This window comes from Eptesicus fuscus, chromosome 13, assembly GCF_027574615.1.
Source record: "Eptesicus fuscus isolate TK198812 chromosome 13, DD_ASM_mEF_20220401, whole genome shotgun sequence".
NCBI classification, from domain to species: Eukaryota; Metazoa; Chordata; class Mammalia; order Chiroptera; family Vespertilionidae; genus Eptesicus; species Eptesicus fuscus.
Genome location: NC_072485.1, coordinates 64902716 through 64922110, shown reverse-complemented (window position 1 = coordinate 64922110; position 19395 = coordinate 64902716). Strand labels below are relative to the sequence as shown.

The window sequence follows — 19395 nt, the reverse complement described above, 5'->3', positions numbered from 1 at the left end:
CCAGGTTGGCTGGGGGAAGGGGCTGCGGGCTATTGGCTGGCAGGCCCTGCTCCCGATTGGGGTTGGGGGATGATTGAGGGCATGGCTGGCCATGGGGAGGGGCTGTGGGTGGTAGGCCAGCCATCCCCGCCCCCAAATGAGGTGGGTGAGGGGTGCCGATCAGGGGCCAGTGGCCTGGGGGAGGGACCATGGGTGGTTGGCTGGCCAGCCCTGTCCCTGATCAGGGTGAGCGGGTGATCTGGGGTGGGGCCGGGTGGGGGGAGGGGCTGCAGGAGGTTGGCTGGCCAGCCCTGTCCCCTATTGAGGTGGGGTGGCCATCAGGGGCGGTGCTGGCCAGAGGGAGGAGCTGTGGGCTGATCAGGTTGGTGGAGCCAATCGGGGGTGTGGCTGGCAGGGGGGAAGGGGCTGCAGGAGGTTGGTGGCTGGCCAGCCTCACCCCCTATTGGGGTAGGGAGTGTGATCAGGGGTGGGGTGGCCTGGGGGAGAGGCTGCAGGCCTATCGTGGTGGGGTGGGCTGATCGGGGGCGTGGCTGGCAGTGGGGAAGGTAGGGTTCATTTGGCCGGCAGGCCCTGCTCTTGTTCAGGGTGGGAGAGTCTGATCAGGGGGTGAGGAGGCCAGTAGCGGGGAGGGACCGCGAGGTTGGCCGCTGCCCCCACACCCTGATTGGGCCAGTTCGCTGGCCACAGTGGGCATCATAGCAACCAGTTGTTAGGTCATTATGGCTATTATGGTAGCTGCCTTTTTATATATGTACATTCTCTGACACAGCTATAAGTTTATTTTGTTACATAGTAATTTCTTTATATTGAAATCCCTTTCCATCCCAGAATTACTTGAGAGTTGCATCAGAATGCCATGGTAGCAGAAAATTGAAGCAGAAGAAATCTAAGGTCTTGAGTGGGGAAACCTATATTCAGTTGATAAGAATCTAAAATCCCTAAGAGACATTCATCTCTGCATTAGGCCCTAATGTTATTCTCACACTGAGATGATCCTGAGTGGACCAGAACCTCTGACAAAAAGAAATTAGTTCTAATGTAATACTCTCTGACCTTTTAAGTCCAAGAAGGATCAAGCTCCTCTGAATTAAAACTAGCCAGATTGATTTAATTACATCTGGCGAAAGGACCCCTTTAGGTTCAGTGCAGTTAATTCCCTTATAGGTGACTATGGTTTAGTCTTCTGCCTGCCTACCTCATTAAACCTACTTTGCTTCTTTGATCCTAGTTAAGTGCCCAATTTGTATTATAACTTCTTATTGGCTGCTTCTGTTTGTAATTATACCACTATGATAGTTTCTAAACTCTGTTTTCTTTACTGTGACTCTGGGGTTGGGGGGATGGGTAAAAAGGGGAAGGGGAATATACCGTATTTTCCAGCGTATAAGACGAAGTAAGACATAATAAGACGACCCCCAACTTTTCCAGTTAAAATATAGAGTTTGGGATATACCCGCCCTATAAGATGACACCCGGCATATAAGACAACCCCCGACTGTTGAGAAGATTTTCCTGGGTTAAAAAGTCATCTTATACGCCGGAAAATACGGTAGCTAATAGTGTGATGCTTACACATGACAGATGATTACTAGGATTGGTGGGGTGATTACATTGTAAGGTATAAAAATGTTGAATCACTGTATTATATATCTGAAACTAATATAACCAATATAAGATTGTATATCAACTCTACTTAGAGTTAAATTTTTTTAATTAAAAATTTTTAAAGAAAATTTTTTTAAATTTAAAAAATATATCATTTCCCCCCATATCTATATATATAAAAGCCCAGCAACCATTATGGCAGAACGACCAGAATGACCGGTCGCTATGATGCACACTGACCACCAGGGGGCAGATGCTCAACGCAGGAGCTGCCCCTGATGGTCACTGCGCTCCCACAGCGGGAGCACCGCTCCGCCAGAAGCTGGGCTCACCACTGGCGAGCACAGCGGCGGTGGCAGGAGCCTCTCTCGCCTCTGCGGCAGTGCTAAGGAGCAGCGAGCGAAGCAGTAAGGAGTGAGCAGGCAGGCAGTTAGGAGCAAGGGGTTCTGGATTGCGAGAGGGCACAGGCCAGGCTGGAGGACCCCCCCCCTCCTGGGAGGACTTTCATGCATCGGGCCTCCAGTTAATCTATAAATGCAATTTAATAAAAATTCCAATAGGGTTTTTTCTGTGGAGAAAATCTGAAAAGTTCTTGGGGAACCTCTGTAGTATACAAACTACACATTGAAAACTATTAGTTTACACTAATTGGGAATCCCACCCTCTTTCTAAGAGTGGGATTGATTCCTCAAGGAAAGAAGAAGAGGTGAATAGATACTTTGTGGGCATCCAAGCATGACTACAGCACATATGTATACCATAATTTATTTACTAGTAATCATACCTGATTAAAGGACATTTGATATTTCAGTATTTTTTTTCTGGGATTACAGGTGATATACAAAAGCACACTTAGCATAAATGTATAGCTTTGTGAATGTTCACAGGGCTCAAGAAGCAGGACATGATCGACCACCCTCAAGGCTAAACATTTTGACTTTTGGTAGCAAAATTTAGTTTCGCCATTTTTGAATTTTATGTAAATGAAATAATACAGTGTGTGCTCTTTGGTGCAGGGTTTCTTTGCTCACCATTATGTAACAGTCCTGTAGATTGTTCTGTTGTGGGAATATATCGCTGTTTATCCATCCTACTGTTTATGGGCATTTGGGTAGCTTTATGGGGAGTCATAATTATTGGCCTTTATGACTGGTGCTGCAATGCATATTTTATTAATGCAACTTTATTGAGACATAATTTTTTTTTTAATTTCTTTATTGATTAAGGTGTCACATATTTGTCCTCATCCCCCCATTCCCATCCCACACCCCTCCCCACGGATGCCCCAACCCCCTGTTGAACTTAACCGTTGGATAGGCTCATATGCATGCACACAAGTCCTTTGGTTGATCTCTCCCCCCTCCCCCCAACCTCCCCTATCTCCCCTCTGAGGCCCGATAGTCCTATCGATGCCTCCTTGTTTCTGGTTCTGTTCTTGTTCATCAGTCTATGTTGTTCATCATTTCCCCTAGATGAGCGAGATCATGTGTCACTAGAGATATACTTATAAGAACTGAATGTGAGACGAGCAATAATAGTTATGCTGACAGGCAAATGAATCAGTCTGTAGTGAATTTCTTTCTGGACCAACAGTTCTTTAGAGACCCAATTTCAATGTTCACCAGTTCCTTATGTGTACATGTCAGCACTGACCCCTCAGCTCTGGATGGTGGACAAATGGTGGTAACGGAGGTCCGACTCCCTCTGGTTTGGTCTCGGCCGGACCCAGGGGCACGGCTTCACCCAGACTCAGGGGCACGTGGCCTCACCCAGACCCAGGGGCGCGTGGCCTCTCCCAGACCCAGGGGCGCATGGCCTCACCCGGACCTAGGTGCACGAGACCTCACCTGGATCCAGGGACACATGGCCTCACCCGGACCCGGGGGCGCGTGGCCTCTCCCAGACCCAGGGGCGCGTGGCCTCACCCGGATCCAGGGACACATGGCCTCACCCGGACCTTGAGGCATAATTTATGTACCATAAAATTTGCCCATTTCAAGAATGCAATCTGTATATAGATTTGCCTTTTCTAGACATTTTATAAATATGTTTATTGTTTTTGTGTCTCTCTTAGCATAATGTTTTTGAGGTTAATCCATGTTGTAGCATGTATTGGTATTTTCATTCCTTTGTATAATACTCCTTTATTATACTAGAGACCCAGTGCATGGAATTTGTGCACGGGTAGGGTCCCTACCCCTGGCTGGCGATCAGGGCTGATCAGGGCCTTCTGGCTGCCTGCTGGGGTCTTCCTTCCCTGGCTGCTGGCCAGGGCCTTCCTTCGTTCCGTGCTACCCCCTTGTGGTAAGCGCACGTCATAGCGAGCGATTGGACTCCCAGTCAAACTCCCGAGGGGACAATTTACAAATTAGGCTTTCATATATATATAGATAATCCATTTGATTTATTCATTCATCCATTGTCCACTTTTTAGCTGTCATGAATAATAATGTTTTGAATATTCATGGAAAAGTTTTTGAGCAGACAAATGGTTTTATTTCTTTAGGGTAGATATCTAATAGTGAAATTGCTTGATTTTATGGTAAATGTATCTTTAACTTCAAAAAACTGCAAACATTTCCATAGTGGCTGTGACGCTTACATCGCATCATCTATAAATGAGGGTTTCGTTTCTTCGAAATTTTCACCAATTTTTGTTATTGCCATCCCACTATTCTCTCAGGTTAGCTTCTTTAGGATGGTGGGGAACATGGTAAGACTAGTGAATTCCATAAACATGGGCCCATTGCTGCGTTTCATTTGCTGTGAAGTCATTTCCTTGATTAGAAGTGCTGTGTGGAATACCATGACCATTTGTCACATCAGAAAATGGACTTTTAGTGCTCACTTTATTACTGGAAATATTAGTCATTAGTGCCTTTAAATCTAATCAGCCCACAGAAACTATTCAGAACCCCTTAAGGTTCTCTTCCTCTGGAATCACTTTAAGTATCAGTCTGTTTTAGGGTTCTTCAGAGAAACATCCAATGGGATATATACACTGAGTGGCCAGATTATTATGATCTCTGAACGCGTAAGAGCTCGTGTTGTAGTCTTAATTCTAAAAGCCACAGGACTGGAAGCTCAGGATTTCTAGTTGAATTCTTGAGGCCAAATCCCTTTTTTTGCTCTTGGTCCCATCTACATTATGGAAGATAATTTATTCCACTGATTTAAATGTTAATCAGATCTAAAAAATATATTCAAAGCAACAACTAGACTGGTATTTGACCCAACACCTGCACATTATAACCTAGCCAATGGTGCCTAGGAAGAGGAGCTTCTGACACTGACTGGCATAGAAACTGTCCAATCAGAACCTAATCTGGGTGAACTTCGAAGACAGAACTTAAGGTGGGGCCTGAGGATGGGTTTTAAGGGCAACAGCTGTTTGGTGTAAGGTGTAAGAAAGCGATTCAATTTTTTAATGACCGGTTTGGCAGTATAGTGCATATGGCTGGCCTTCAGTTCAGATACAGGGATTATGTATTTTTGTCTGCCAAGAGCATCTCCTGCTGAAAAAGGCTTTTCCTCCCCATTTAAGCAATCCTATCCTATATAATCCACCTATACTAATAAAAGGGTAATATGCTAATTAGACTGGGTCGACCAGCCATTTTCCAGACGTCCGACTTCCTTCTGGACAAAGCCATGGCAGTGGGGGCCGAGGCAGAGAGGGCATTTGGGGCCAGATCAGGCCGACAAGGGAGGGCAGTAACCGGCAATCAGGCAGTCAGGCAGAGGAAGTTAGAGGCAATCAGGCAGGTAGACAGAGAGGTTAGGGGCAATCAGGCAGTCAAGCAGAAGAGTTAGGGATGATCAGGCAGGCAGGCAGGTGAGTGGTTAGGAGCCAGTGGTCCCAGATTGCGAGAGGGATGTCTGACTTAGGCCTGATGCCTGTAAATAGGCAATTTGACATCCCCCAATGGGTCCCTGATTGGAGAGGGCCCAGGCTGGGCTGAGGGACACCCCTAACCCCCGTGCACAGATTTCATGCACTGGACCACTAGTACAGTAATCCTATATAATAAAGAGTTGATAAGCAAATTGACCATCACTCCAACACAAGATGGCTGCCCTCCATGTGGACACAAGATGGCCGGCAGGGGAGGGCAGTTGTGGGCGATCAGGCCAGCTGGGGAGGGCAGTTTGGGCGATCAGGTCAGTAGGGGAGGGCAGTTGGGAGGGACCAGGCCTGCAAGGGAGGGCAGTTGGAGGCAACCAGGCCTGCAGGTGAAGGAAGTTAAGGGTGACTGAGCTGGCAGAAGAGGGCAGTTGGGGGTGACCAGGCCTGCAGGGGAGGGCAGTTGGGGGGGAAGATCCAGGTCTGCAGGGGAGGGCAGTTGTGGGGACTAGGCCTGCAGGGGAGGGCAGTTGGGGGTGACCAGGCCAGCAGGGGAGAGCAGTTAGGGGCAACCAGCCTGGCAAGGGAGGGAAGTTCGGGTTGACTGGGCCGGCAAGGGAGGGCAGATGGAGGCGACTGGGCTGGCAGGGGAGGTCAGTTTGAAGCAACCAGGCTGGCAAGGGAGGCCAGTTAGTGACCAGGCCTGCAGGGGAGGACAGTTAGGGGCAACCAGGCCAGCAGGGGAGGGCAGTTAGGGGTGACCAGGCCGGCAGGGGAGGGCAATTAGGGGCAATCGGGCCGGCAGGGGAGCAGTTAGGCATCGATCAGACTGTCAGGGGAGTGGTTATGGGGTGATCAGGCTGGCAGGCAGAAGTGGTTAGGGGCAATTGGGCAGGCAGGCAGGTGAGCGGTTGGGAGCCAGCAGTCCTGGATTGTGAGAGGGATGTCACAGATTGGAGAGGGTACAGGCTAGGCTGAGGGACACAACCCTCCCCCCCCCCCCCGCACAAATTTCGTGCACCGGGCCTCTAGTAATTAATAATACAAGAATAAACTTTCATGTATTCACAACTGTAAGCCTACTTTTGCCCAAACATGTAGTATATTGTTTTTATCTAATGGTGTACTCACCTCCCATTCTAGGATATGTAAAAAACATGTTTTTCTGTTTCCTGAATTGCCCATTTCTTTTTTTTTTTTTTTTTAATTTATTGATTTCTTACAGAGAGGAAGGGAGAGGGATAGAGAGCTAGAAACATTGATCAGCTGCCTCCCGCACACTCCCCACCAGGGATGTGCCCGCAACCAATGTACATGCCCTTGACTGGAATCGAACCCGGGACCCTTCAGTCCGAAGGCCGACGCTCTATCCACTGAGCCAAACCAGCCTCGGCATCTTAAGTTGTTTTTCCTGTTTGTTTATTTAACCTCTGATTAGAGATTTTCCTCAAGGTTCAGGTGCTCTCTAACTTTCCTTTGATATATATATATATTTTTTTGGAGTAAAGTACTAAAATGCTGATTGGAAGGTCTGTGTATGCACAATTTTACTCAGCAGACACCTCTAACTTACATGTCCAGAATGAAACACACTCTCCAGTATTTCCTCTAAACAACAAAAACACCTGTCTTTTCTGTAAATGCTCCCACCATCCATCCTATTGTTTAGGTCATAAATCTAGAAACCAATTAAATCCATTCACCTTTCTATCTCCTTCTGTTCCTTTATTAAGTCTTTGTCTGGTTTGTCTCCTTAGTATTTCACACATTTCCAATTCTTTCCATCTCCCATGCTATTATTTTTCAAGCTACTAGCGGCCTGGTGCACGAAATTTGTGCATTCGGGGGCGGTCCCTCAGCCCGGCCTGCGCCCTCTCACAGTCTGGGACCCCTCAGGGGATGTCCATCTGCTGGCTTAGGGGGAACGGGCCTAAGCTGGCAAGGCTCCTGCCACCGCCACTGCGCTCGCCAGTCATGAGCCGGGCTTGTTGCTCCTTAGTGCTGCCTTGGAGGTGGGATAGGCTCCCGCCACTGTTCCTGTGCTTGCCAGCTATAAGCCCAGCTTCTGGCTGAGTGGTGCTCCCCCCCCCCCCCCCCCCCCCCCCCGTGGGAGTGCACTGACCACCAGGGGGCAGCTCCTGCATTGAGCGTCTGCCCCCTGGTGGTCAGTGCATGTCATACTGGCCAGTCATTTCACTGTTCAGTCGATTTGCACAGTAGGGTTTTATTATATAGGATTATTCATTGCCTAGCTAATGAGTTTGGTCTGCAAACTCATTAGTCAACAGAGCCAAATATCAACAGTACAATGATTGAAATTTCTTTTGAGAGCCAAATATTTTAAACTTAAACTTCTTCTAACACCACTTCTTCAAAATAGACTCGCCCAGGCCGTAGTATTTTGTGGAAGAGCCACACTCAAGGGGCCAAAGAGCCGCATGTGGCTCACGAGCCACAGTTTGCCGACCATGGGCCTAGCCTATTACAGCAGACTTTTAACAAGTCTCCAGAATCTTCTCTTACCTACCTAAGTCATTCTCTCACCTGCAACCAGAGTGAATATTAAAACCAAATCTGATCCTGCTTTTGTACTTAAACTCTTCCCTGGCTTTCTGTGGCTACCTTTTTTATTAGAATTTTTCCTACTTCTTCAGCAACATGTTCTCACTGCTCCAGTCATGTTGGTCTTATTTTCATTTTCCATCTCTTGACTATTACGTGCCTACTTTCTCCTGCTCTGTCACCCACCCATCTACTCAAGAGTCCAACCATATTTATTCAAACTTAAATGTTAAATTTTGAGCTAATTGTTAGCAATAGAAACCATTCAGTTAATAACATGTTTTCATATTGGCACTTTCAAAGAAAAAGCATCCTTTCACTTTCTCAAACCTATTTTATCTATAGAAATTTTGCTAATGGTCGTTAATATTTTTTGTCCTTTTAGTGTTTCTGTAGCTGTTGTCTGCTGGAAATAAAATTAAAACATAGATGTAGTAAACAGTGAAGCCGATTACTATAACAAAAAAGAAAAAAATCTAAGTATTAACACACATATGTACACAAACAGTCTTGTTGACTTAAAAATGAATAAACCTGCCCAACTTGTGTGGCTCAGTGGTTGAGGGTTGAACCACAAACCAAGAGGTCACCGGTTTTGATTCCTGGTCAAGACACATGCCTGGGTTTCGGACTCAATCCCCAATAGGAGCATGCAGGAGGTAGCCAGTGGATGGTGCTTCTCATCGATGTTTCCATCTATTCCTCTCCCTCTCTCTCTAAAAATAAAAAACATTTTAAAAAAGAATAAAGCAGATTGGAACGTACAAAAAAAATCAGCTTTTTGCTCGATTTTAATTAAAAATTTTTTTCTTCCCTTCTGTTTTGCAACATAACAAAAATAGTGCATGCAGTTTTACATTAAAATTCACTTTTATAGAGTAATTCTTGTGATCTTTTAGGCCATTAGGCCAGTATATTACATAAACAGGGCCCTCTCTTGGCACTTGAACTTAAGGTTGGGTGAAAATGAGCCAAATCTGAATGAAGCCCTGGCCCTCTTTTACATGGTTAAGTGTATTATATGAAAAAAATATAGACTTTGGACTTAGGTACACCTGGGTTCAAATCTCAGGTCTATAATTTTATGTGTGAGTCTAGAGAAGTCAGTTACTACTTGCTTTCTTCAACTATAAAGGTAAGAATAATAACATTACTTGTCAGGGTTATGAAGACTAAATTTAGAAAGATGAAAAATACATATACTGCCAAGCACTTAACCAGTATTTAACATTTGTTCATTTCTCAGAGGAAATGTAAATATTTAGAGATGAGAAGACCTTTACTCCAACTTCTTCCTAGCCTATCAACCAGCCACTCCCTGTTTCACCCATAGTCTATATGTTAGCTTTGTAATCTTGAAGAAACCATTTCATTACTCTAAGCTTCAGTTAGAAAAATGGGGTACCTTGAAGGAGGACCAGTTCGTATTAGGATGATTCTTCTAATTTCAAGTATTTTATCATGATGAAGTGGCTATCATCTTTTGGAATTTAATGAGTTAGGTTGCTTTGAAAGAATCTGTTGCTGTAGGATGGACATAAATCACTCTTACATTTCATCTTTTGCTACCTAGAAGAAATAGGAGAAACATTACCTGCCAGTAGTAAGTACTAATTAACATCTTTTTGTCTCAGTTCACACTATTAGCCATTCTTTCTTTGTCCCTTCTTCCTCTTTCAAGAACATGGTTGTATTTACTGGGCCTGCATGTTCAGGCATTGGCTTATCTGATGTCTTCCTTCACCTAAGCTGCTGTGGCTTTTCTCTTTTTTATATTACTTACATATCAGGAAGCCTCCTCAGATCAGCTGCTATTATGAGAAACAACTAGTAATTGCCTTTGAAGTATCATACAGAAGAAACTTGGTTCTTATTTTCAAGAATTATTCATATTTTAGCATGCATTAGAACTTAGTTTTTTTGTTTTGTTTTGTTTAAATGTTAGCTAGCTAGGTGGGTGGATTTGTGTCTTAGTTTTCCATTTAACAATGTTTTTGCCAATAATTTCATGTCATTTTTTTTTATAGATTTCTCTATATAATATCTTATTAATATAGTGTGGTTTATTTAAACACTTTCTTGTTGATGGAGGGTTAGGTTGTTTTCACTTTTTATATAAACACTGGGGGCCCAGTGCATGAATTCATGCACCTTGAAAGGAACTGTGGGCCACGAGGCTGCAGTAGGCACAGGGGTGGGTCTCAGCCCATCCTCTGTGCTCCTGCGTGGCCCCTCCCACCGCAGCCCCCAGTCCTCTGTCTGCTGTCAGCCCCACTCCCGTTGCCACTGCTCCCATGTGCTGATGGCACCACCCCGCTCGCACCCGCTGACAGTGCGAGGCGATTGGGGCTGGCGCCAGCAGCGGGTGTGAGTGGGGTTGGCATTGTCAGCGGGTGCAAGCAGCGGCTGCTGCCCAATCACTCCTCAGGAGCAGGGAGAGGTGGAGAAGCCCTCATGGGGCATCAGGGCTGGTGCCTGCCACTCGCACCCACTGATGGCACTGAGTGATCAGGACCAGCACCGGGCACCAGCAGCGGGTGCCAGTGGGGCCAGTGCTGGCAGTGGGTGCGAGTGGCGGCTCCGGCGCCAGCAGCGGGTGCGAGCGGGGCCGGTGCCGGCAGCAGGTGCGAGCACCAGGCGGGACTGCGCCGCACAGGAGCCAAGAATTTTCAGTAACCTCCAGAGGCTCACCAAATGACAGCAGTTGCTAAACATTTACCAAAACAGCTTAACTTTCACCTGCTCTAGCATCCTGCTGCAGCCAATGCCTGCCATGTTCTGCACACGCCCCCTGGTGGTCAGCACACGTCATAGCGATCAGTTGTTCAGTTGTTCTGCCATTTGGTCTATTTGCATATTAGCCTTTTATTATATAGAAGGATTCTACAGTGAACCTCTTCCTGCCAGTTTATTTTCCTTGGGTAGATTCTTAGAAGTGTAATTGCTGGATGTATTTTTGGACCTTCCCTTTAGGTGACTAATATTTGTCAATTTCTTGTATAGTCCTCCAAAAGTATTACCATCTATAAGAAATTTATCTTTTATATATATTACATGTGTATGTATATAACACATACATATGCATATATTGGGTATTAAATGGATATGAAGTTTTTGCATAATAAAGTGTCATGGAGTTGATTCCATACTATTGCTCATTGATTAGATATATCAGAATTCATATAACCAGTCCCTCCCTGGTATTAGTGTGGTTGTAGTTTTGTAGGATAAATTCCTAATAGTTAAAATTAACATGAAATGGTGTGTGCATTTATAATTTTGATAGATATTGCCAAATTGTTCTTAGAGGTTTTGCCAATGCACATGACATCGTCATCTGTATTAGAATGCCTGTTTTCCTACAGCTTTGCTAATACTCAGTGTCTGGTCAAACATTTGGATCATCTCCAGCATGGTGGAACAGTGGTGTCACACTATCATTTTAATTTGAGTTTCTGTTATGAGTAGATTGAGCTTTCCTATTGTTTGTATGTTTGAAAGCCATATTTTATGTTTATGTAGTCAGTTGTGTTAATGTTAAGACATGAAATTTTGTGCTGTTCTTAGAAAGGCCTTTTCTATTTTGAGATTATTAAAGGAATCTTCCATAGTCGAAACAGGCTCACTTTTAATACACTAACTTATATAGAAACAACAAACTATAGGTTTGAAAGCCAATTTCTAATGCAAAATTTTTATTGCATACTAGAGGCCCGGTGCATGAAATTTGTGCACGGAGGAAGAGGGGTGTCCCTCAATCCAGGACTGCTGGCTCCCAACTGCTCACCTGCCTACCTTCCTGATTGCCCCTAACCACTTCTGCCTGCCAGCCTGATCACCCCCTAACCACTCCCCTGCCAGCCTGATTGATGCCTAACTGCTCCCTTGCCAGCCTGGTCACCCCTAACTGCCCTCCCCTGCAGGCCTGGTCACCCCCAACTGCCCTTCCCCTGCAGGCCCGGTCCCCCCCAACTGCTCTCCCCTGCAGGCCTGGGTCCCCCCCCAACTGCCCTTCCCTGCAGGCCCGGTCGCCCCCAACTTCCCTCCTCTGCTGGCCTGGTCACCCCTAACTGCCCTCCCTTGCAGGCCTGGTCCCTCCCAACTCCCCTCCCCTGCTGGCCTGATCGCCCACAACTGCCCTCCCTTGCAGGCCTGGTTGCCCCCAACTGCCCTCCCCTGCTGGCCATCTTGTGGCAGCCATCTTGTGTGTTGGAGTGACGGTCAATTTGCATATTACTCTTTTTATTAGATAGGATAGAGGCCTGGTGCATGGGTGGGGTCCGGCTGGTTTGCCCTGAAGGGTGTCCCGGATCAGGGTAGGGGTTCCCATGGGGTGTAGGGTGGCCTGGGCGAGGGGCCTGTGGTGGTTTGCAGGCTGGCCACGCCCCCCGGCAACCCAAGTGGAAACCCTGGTATCTGGGATTTATTTATCTTCTATAATTGAAACTTTGTAGCCTTGAGCAGAGGCCAGGCCAGCCAGGGTGTGCAGGAAGCTTGGCTTCCTCCATTGCCGGGGAAACCCAAGCCTCCTTCTTGCTCTGTGGCCGCAGCCATCTTGGTTGGGTTAAATTGCATACTTGCTCTTGATTGGCTGGTGGGCGTAGCAGAGGTACGGTCAATTTGCATGTTTCTCTTTTAAAGTATGGGAAAAGTATAGGGTAACAAGAATCAAGGGAAGCATTCCTGTTATGGAATTTCTTTGTTGTTAAAACATGTAGATCTATGATTCTTTGTTTTTAATGCCTCTATACTTTTTCAGTTATCCCTTACTCACTTAATTTAGGTTCTGTTGTCTTAGATCTCAAAGTTAGAATTCCATGAATTAAATTACTTGGGTATATTTTACTTACTCCTTTCTAAGCATACTTTTTAGTAGATAAAGAAGTATAAAATAAGTTTTTTCTTTAAAGAGATGATAGTAAGGTAAGTTTTATCTGATTTTTCTCTCATTTTGTTGTTTCTATTTTGTTTAAAAAGCTGAAGGTTTTTGTGTGTGTTTTTTCTGTAAAAAAATGCTTACTGTGCTAGCTTGTTTGGCTCAGTGGATAAAGCATCAGCTTGTGAACTTGGAGGATCCCGGGTTTGATTCCAGTCAAGGGCATATGCCGAGGTTGTGAGTTCGATCTCTAGCAGGAAGCAGCCATTGATTCTCACTCATCACTGATGTTCTCTATCTCTCTCTCCCTCTTCCTTCCTCTCTGAAATAAAAAAATATATATATATTTTTTAAAAGTTTACCTTCTTGATTGAATTTACAATAGTAGATATACAAGTATAGTTTTTGGTTAACTATCAACTTAAAAAGAATGATATGTTTTCATCTAGATCCCAAGGAAGAGAAAAAGGAAGAAGACGATTCTACCCTCCCTCAGGAAGTTTCCATTGCTACAACTAGGCCGAGCCGGGGCTGGCGCAGTAGCAGCAGGACATCTATCTCTCGGCATCGTGACACAGAGAACACCCGAAGCTCTAGGTCCAAGACTGGCTCATTGCAGCTCATCTGCAAATCAGAACCAAATACAGATCAGCTTGATTATGGTATGGGGCAAGCAGATAATGGTTATGTAAGAACCATTGTCTGTTGCTTTTAAATGTAATGCTAAACATTTACCAAAATAGCTTAACTTTCAGGGGTAGATGTGGTGATATAGGGAGGGTTCTTTTTTTTGACAATTTGTAGATATTCTCCTTTTGCGTGATTACCTGAAGCAGTAATTTGGTGTCTTAGCTGCAAGGAGAAAACTACATAGGTAATGTTTTGTTTTGGCTTTATTTTTCTAGAAGTTGCAGAAGAGCATCAATCTCCAGGTGGCATCAGGTAAGAAACATTTCATATTTCATGTCGGGAACATAGAACACAATCACATTAAATTCTTAAAGTTGTTTTCTATTTGAATTTTGAGCTAGAACAAAGAAAGTAACTTCAGAAGTTTTGGTATTTAGTTTAAATCCCACTTTGTTGGTTTTTTTTTAAATCCTTACCAGAGGATTTTTTTTTTCCCATTGATTTTAAGAGAGAGTGGAGGGGAGTGGGAGACAGAGAGAGGAGAGAGAGCAATGTAAGAGAGAAACATCGATTGTTTGTCTCCTGCACGTATCCAACCAGGGCCGGAAATTGAACCTGCAACCCTTGATAGGGGAATTGAAACCGAGACCCTTAGGCCAGGGCTTTAACCAATGAGCAACACCTGCCAGGGCCCACTTTGTTCTTGATTATAGAGCCATGACCATGTAAACTGTAGCTGTATAGTTTAGAAATCATTATCTCAAGCATCTTCTGTGTTCTGGTTTAGTCCATGCTTGGCACTAATATGAAATGAGGTTGTTTAGACCAGGGTTTTGAAATGTTATCAATATCTTTGATTTTTATGTATTCTTTTGTCTGTTGATATGTGTTTTTTGATACAACAGATTACTAAACATAGTATTATAAAGTCCATTGGATTTTAGCCCATCACACCATTGAACAGTCATCACCTTGACTTTGTTTAATAAACTGATAGCATATCTAGCATTTTTAGTTAAATTTTTTCTTCAGGATAGAGCAGCTAGATGCAGTTCAACTAGATCATAAGGATAAAAATTCTAGGTAACTTACTGTGAATCTTTGTCTACCTCCAAAAAAATTTACTTAATAACATATACTAAATTAGAAAATCCCCTCGGATTCAATCTTTACAGCTAGAATTTCTAATCTTATTTGCTTCTTTTTAGTAGTGAGGAGGAAGAAGAAGAAGAAGAGATGTTAATCAGTGAAGAGGAAATACCATTCAAGGATGACCCAAGAGATGAGACCTATAAACCCCACTTAGAAAGGTATGTCTCATTTTATTCCAGACATGTCAATGAAAAATAAGTTTGGAAAGCACTGTTGCATGTTTTTGCTTTGGCTTTTTGCCAAACTAATGGGTATAGACTTAATTTTATTTTATTTATTTATAAAATATTTTTATTGATTTCACAGAGGAAAGGAGAGAGAAAGAGAAATAGAAACATCAGTGATGAGAGATAATCATTGATTGGCTGCCTCCTGCATGCCCCCTACTGGGGATTGAGCCCACAACCTGAGCATGTGCCCTTGACTGAAATCAAACCTGGGACCCTTCAGTCCACAGGCTGACACTCTATCCACTGAGCCAAACCAGCTAGGGCTAGACTTAATTTTAAATGGATAATTAATTATGCATGCACTTCTAACATTCTTATTGCCCCTCTTACAACCCTTTCTTCCATTATAGAACTTTACTTTGATCATATCCATATTATTATGATGTCTGCATGTTTTATTGTAATAAGATATCATGAATTGCCTGAATACTTGGAATTTTCTGCTTTTATTTTGTTTCTCTTTGTAACTATAGTGAGATTTCGTTTTAGGGCATCATTAGCCTTTGGTGGAGGTCATCCCATAGACTTGAAATATTTGTCATTACTGTGCATATGAGGAATGGTTAGCTGGAAATCACATTTCATGAGCCAAGGATCATCATTCTATAATAAATCCATGATAACCCCAGGCTTTACCTTGTTATCAAGTTTTCCTTGAAAGGATACTTTACTAGATACCAATGTTGAAATGTATTTGTGCTTTCAGGGAAACCCCAAAGCCACGGAGAAAATCAGGAAAAGTGAAAGAGGAGAAAGAGAAGAAAGAAATTAAAGTGGAAGTAGAGGTAGAGGTGAAAGAAGAAGAGAATGACATTAGGGAAGATGAGGAACCTCCTAGGAAGTGAGTGAGCAATTACTACTAAAAATGGAAACTTAACATTTTGAAAGCACTAGTGGAAAAAAAGTGGGAGTGTGAGGGGAGATGCTGACATATACATATAGGGTGGGGTAAAAGTAGGTTTGTAGGTCTTATGGAAAATAATAAAGTAAATAATAATCTATACTAATAAAAGGGTAATATGCTAATTTGACCAGACATCCATCTGGACGTCCTTCTGGACAAAGCCATGGTGGCAGGGGTTGAGGCAGAGGTGGTTAGGGGCGACCAGGCTGTCAGGGGAGGGCAGTTAGAGGTGACCAGGCCAGCAGGTAGAGGCGGTTAGGGGCGATCAGGCCAGCAGGGGAGTAGTTAGGGGTGATTAGGCCAGCAATCAGAGGTGGTTAGGGGTGATCAGGCAGGCAGGCAGGTGAGCGGTTAGGAGCCAGTGGTCCCAGATTGCCAACTTCTGGATGTCCAACATATCCTGAGGGGTCCCAGATTGGAGAGGGTGCAGGGCGGGGTGAGGGGAGACCCCACCCCCACCCCCATGCAGGAATTTTGTGCACGGGGCCTCTAATCTATCCTCCTATATAATAAAAGAGAAACATGTAAATGTTCTACGCTACGCTCACCAGCCAATCAGGAATGAGTATGCAAATTAACCCAACAAAGATGACAGGTTAATTTGCGTACACAGGCGCTGGGCGGAGAGCAGAGCGGGAGAGCCGGCGGAGAGTGGAGTGGCTTGGGGAACTTGGCTCCCCAAGCCACCAGACAGAGAGCAGAGAGGGAGAGCTAGTGGCTTGGAGGACTTGGCAGAGCAGGAGGCCTTGGGATGAAGACAGAGCAGGAAGGGAAAACCAAGAGCGCGGGGAGCACCAGGAATGCTGGGAATCGTAGTTCTGGTGGCAGACATCTCCTAGACACTAGAGCAAAGTGAGCCTGGAGCAAGTTACTGTTGCAGTGGGTAATGGAGGGAAAGCAAAGGTGAGAGACATAAGTAAAATCAGAGTGTCTAGGAAAAATTAAAGGGAAGGTATCCTAAAACTTCCAGGAAATCTCCAATGAAGCAAAGAAAAAAAAAATGCCTCTATTATTCTGTGAGCAACAAACCAAACTGGGTTGGGGTCTCAGACAATTCGCTCATATGATTGCAGAGACAAACTCCTGGATTGGAGAGGGCTCCCCTGAGGGATCCCAGATTGGAGAGGGTGCAGGTCGGGCTGAGGGACCCACCCCCCGTGCACGAATACTTATGCACCGGGCCCCTAGTATATATAAAAGCCTAAGTGACCATTTGCCCGGTATCATGATGCACACTGACCACCAGGGGGAAGATGCTCAACACAGGAGCGGAAACCACAGGCATGGAAACATGGAACAGACGATGAATCTTAGAGGGAAGGGGGGTGTGAAGAGATTAATCAAAGATCATATATGCATATTAGAGGCCCAGTGCATGGATTTGTGCATGGTGGGGTCCCTCAGCCTGGCCTGTGGGGATCGGGCTGAAACCGGCTCTCTGACATCCCCCAAGGGGTCGCAGATTGCCAGGCTGTGGGACCCCACCGGTGCATGAATCCATACACCGGGCCTCTAATACAGTAATAAACTGTTTCCTGTACTTACAACTGTAAACCTATTTTTGCCCCACCCTGTATTCCTGCCTTGAGCAGCTAACAATTGTATTGCAGAGACTCTTCTCAAAAAAAGCTTGAAAAGTGTAATTCAGAGGTGGTAATTAAAGACATACAAATGAATAGGCAAGACAGTAAGTTATAAGGATGCAAAAGGAGTAGAACAGCAAGAAAAAGTATGGCAAATGATGTAATAACCTTGATCAGGTAAAACCTCTTATATAGCAACCATTTCTCGTTGCAGTAATAAGATTTTTGTGTGTTTAGGCTTTCTGGTTCTAGTGCAAGGAGACTATAGTGTATATTTTTAGGGTTTTTTAGATAATAGACTCTTTTACTCTTTAAATGAATATTTAAGTGGTATACTTTTCACTGAAACAACTCTTCAAGTAGTAACCTTGAGGTTTATCCAAATCTTCTATAGTATTGTATACTATAGTTTATGAACAGTATATTTTTAACTTATGATGCAGACTTTTTGGAAAGTAAAATTACTGCGAGTGAAATCTTGGTTTGGTTTGCCAGATATGTTAGTGACTTTATGTATTCTGTTACCTGTTCTTTGGTCTTGAATATATATGTCTTCAGCCATCCTTCACTCAATAAACTTCAATCCAGAATATGTGGACAGTTTATTTTTTTTTAAATTATTATTATAGGAGAGGAAGAAGAAGAAAAGATGACAAAAGTCCACGATTACCCAAAAGGAGGTGAGGATTTGTACTCCTGTGTTTTACCTTGTTTCTGGTGGTAGGCATTTTACTCACATATGCCCTTATAATAATCCTGCAGGAATGGACAAAAACAACTTTATTAGTGTCCATGATGCAGAGGTACTGTGTTTTTATTTCCACTGCAGGATCCGAGTGTTTCTAAAAATCTTAATACTTTTTTACCCATTGGGGATATGGGATTACTAATTTATTTTGTGTTATTTTTTGTATAAACATTATTAAACATTTTGCAATTGCTGGTTACTTCTAACAAATTATATGGAAACTGTAATTATAGTATAAACTTGCTATTTCCTAATAGTGCAGTTTGAGTTGAAGGTCACTGGGCAGACTGTATCTTCTCTTGCTAACTTTTCTCCTACATGCTGATTTAGAAAAAAGCCTCCAATCCAGTATGTGCGTTGTGAGATGGAAGGATGTGGAACCGTTCTTGCTCACCCTCGCTATTTACAGGTCAGTGAAGTTGTGTAAGACAGCCTTCCAGGTTATGTTCCATTACTAGTTTTCAAGCTTCATGGGACTTTATGATGTATGATTTTGTGTAAGCTTTATCATTAACATGCAATGTCAAGAAAAATCTTTATTTAAACATAAAATTAGTTTATTCATTGGTTTAAAAAAAAAAGAGGAAGAGAAGTGTCTTAAGAACCTGAGCCCAAATGGAGGATTTTCCTTGTAATTTTAGAAAATTCCAGTGTTTCCCATTATAGTGCAAATACTTTTGATATAATATTATTATAATGATACACCAAGACAAAGGAGAACCGATTTAATTTTAATGTGTATTTTTAAAAGATAAATTTAGTAACTCACACTAGTGATTTCTTGAATACTGTTTAAAATAAATTAAAAATTTTTAGTTTGCAGGGTTTTTTAGAAGTGCATAGATTTTTAAAAAATAGGAATAAAGATAACAGTTTATTTTTAGGTCTCACAGAAAATATGAAAGTGAATACAAATCACTAAAGCCTAGGAAATGCCTGTTTGATATTTAGTTTAGCAGCAAATACAACATGAGTTTTAGGCCTTACTTTCTGTTTCGGTTCTGTTACAACAATGATAGCTAGTGTTCTTGTGCTATGTATCATTTGCTACATTAAGCACCATGCAGTATATGATCTTTAGATCCTTACAACACTACAAGACAGGTGATCTCCATTTTACAAATGAGAACTGGAGCTTACAGTATATTAAGTGCACACCTCCTGAGATCATGCTGTTCGTAAATGACAGGCCCTGATTGGAATCACAAGTTTATTTCTGTAGCCTATGTTCTTAACTATCTGTATATATATATAAAAGCCT

The 19395-nt window shown here is 43.5% G+C and overlaps 1 protein-coding gene across 3 annotated transcripts in view; it reads left to right on the top strand.

Moving 5' to 3' along the window:
- ZFP91 (ZFP91 zinc finger protein, atypical E3 ubiquitin ligase) overlaps positions 1 to 19395 on the top strand; it is a 34399-nt gene that overhangs the window by 9385 nt on the left and 5619 nt on the right. The window contains exons 3-8 of one of the 3 annotated variants that reach the window (XM_008148900.3): positions 13337 to 13549; positions 13793 to 13829; positions 14729 to 14827; positions 15606 to 15740; positions 18016 to 18066; positions 18465 to 18543. In XM_008148900.3, the coding sequence (XP_008147122.2) occupies positions 13337 to 13549; positions 13793 to 13829; positions 14729 to 14827; positions 15606 to 15740; positions 18016 to 18066; positions 18465 to 18543 (614 nt within the window). Of the gene's footprint in view, positions 1 to 13336; positions 13550 to 13792; positions 13830 to 14725; positions 14828 to 15605; positions 15741 to 18015; positions 18067 to 18464; positions 18544 to 19395 lie in introns of all 3 variants that reach the window. The other 2 variants (XM_054725301.1, XM_054725302.1) reach the window with 2 other exon arrangements.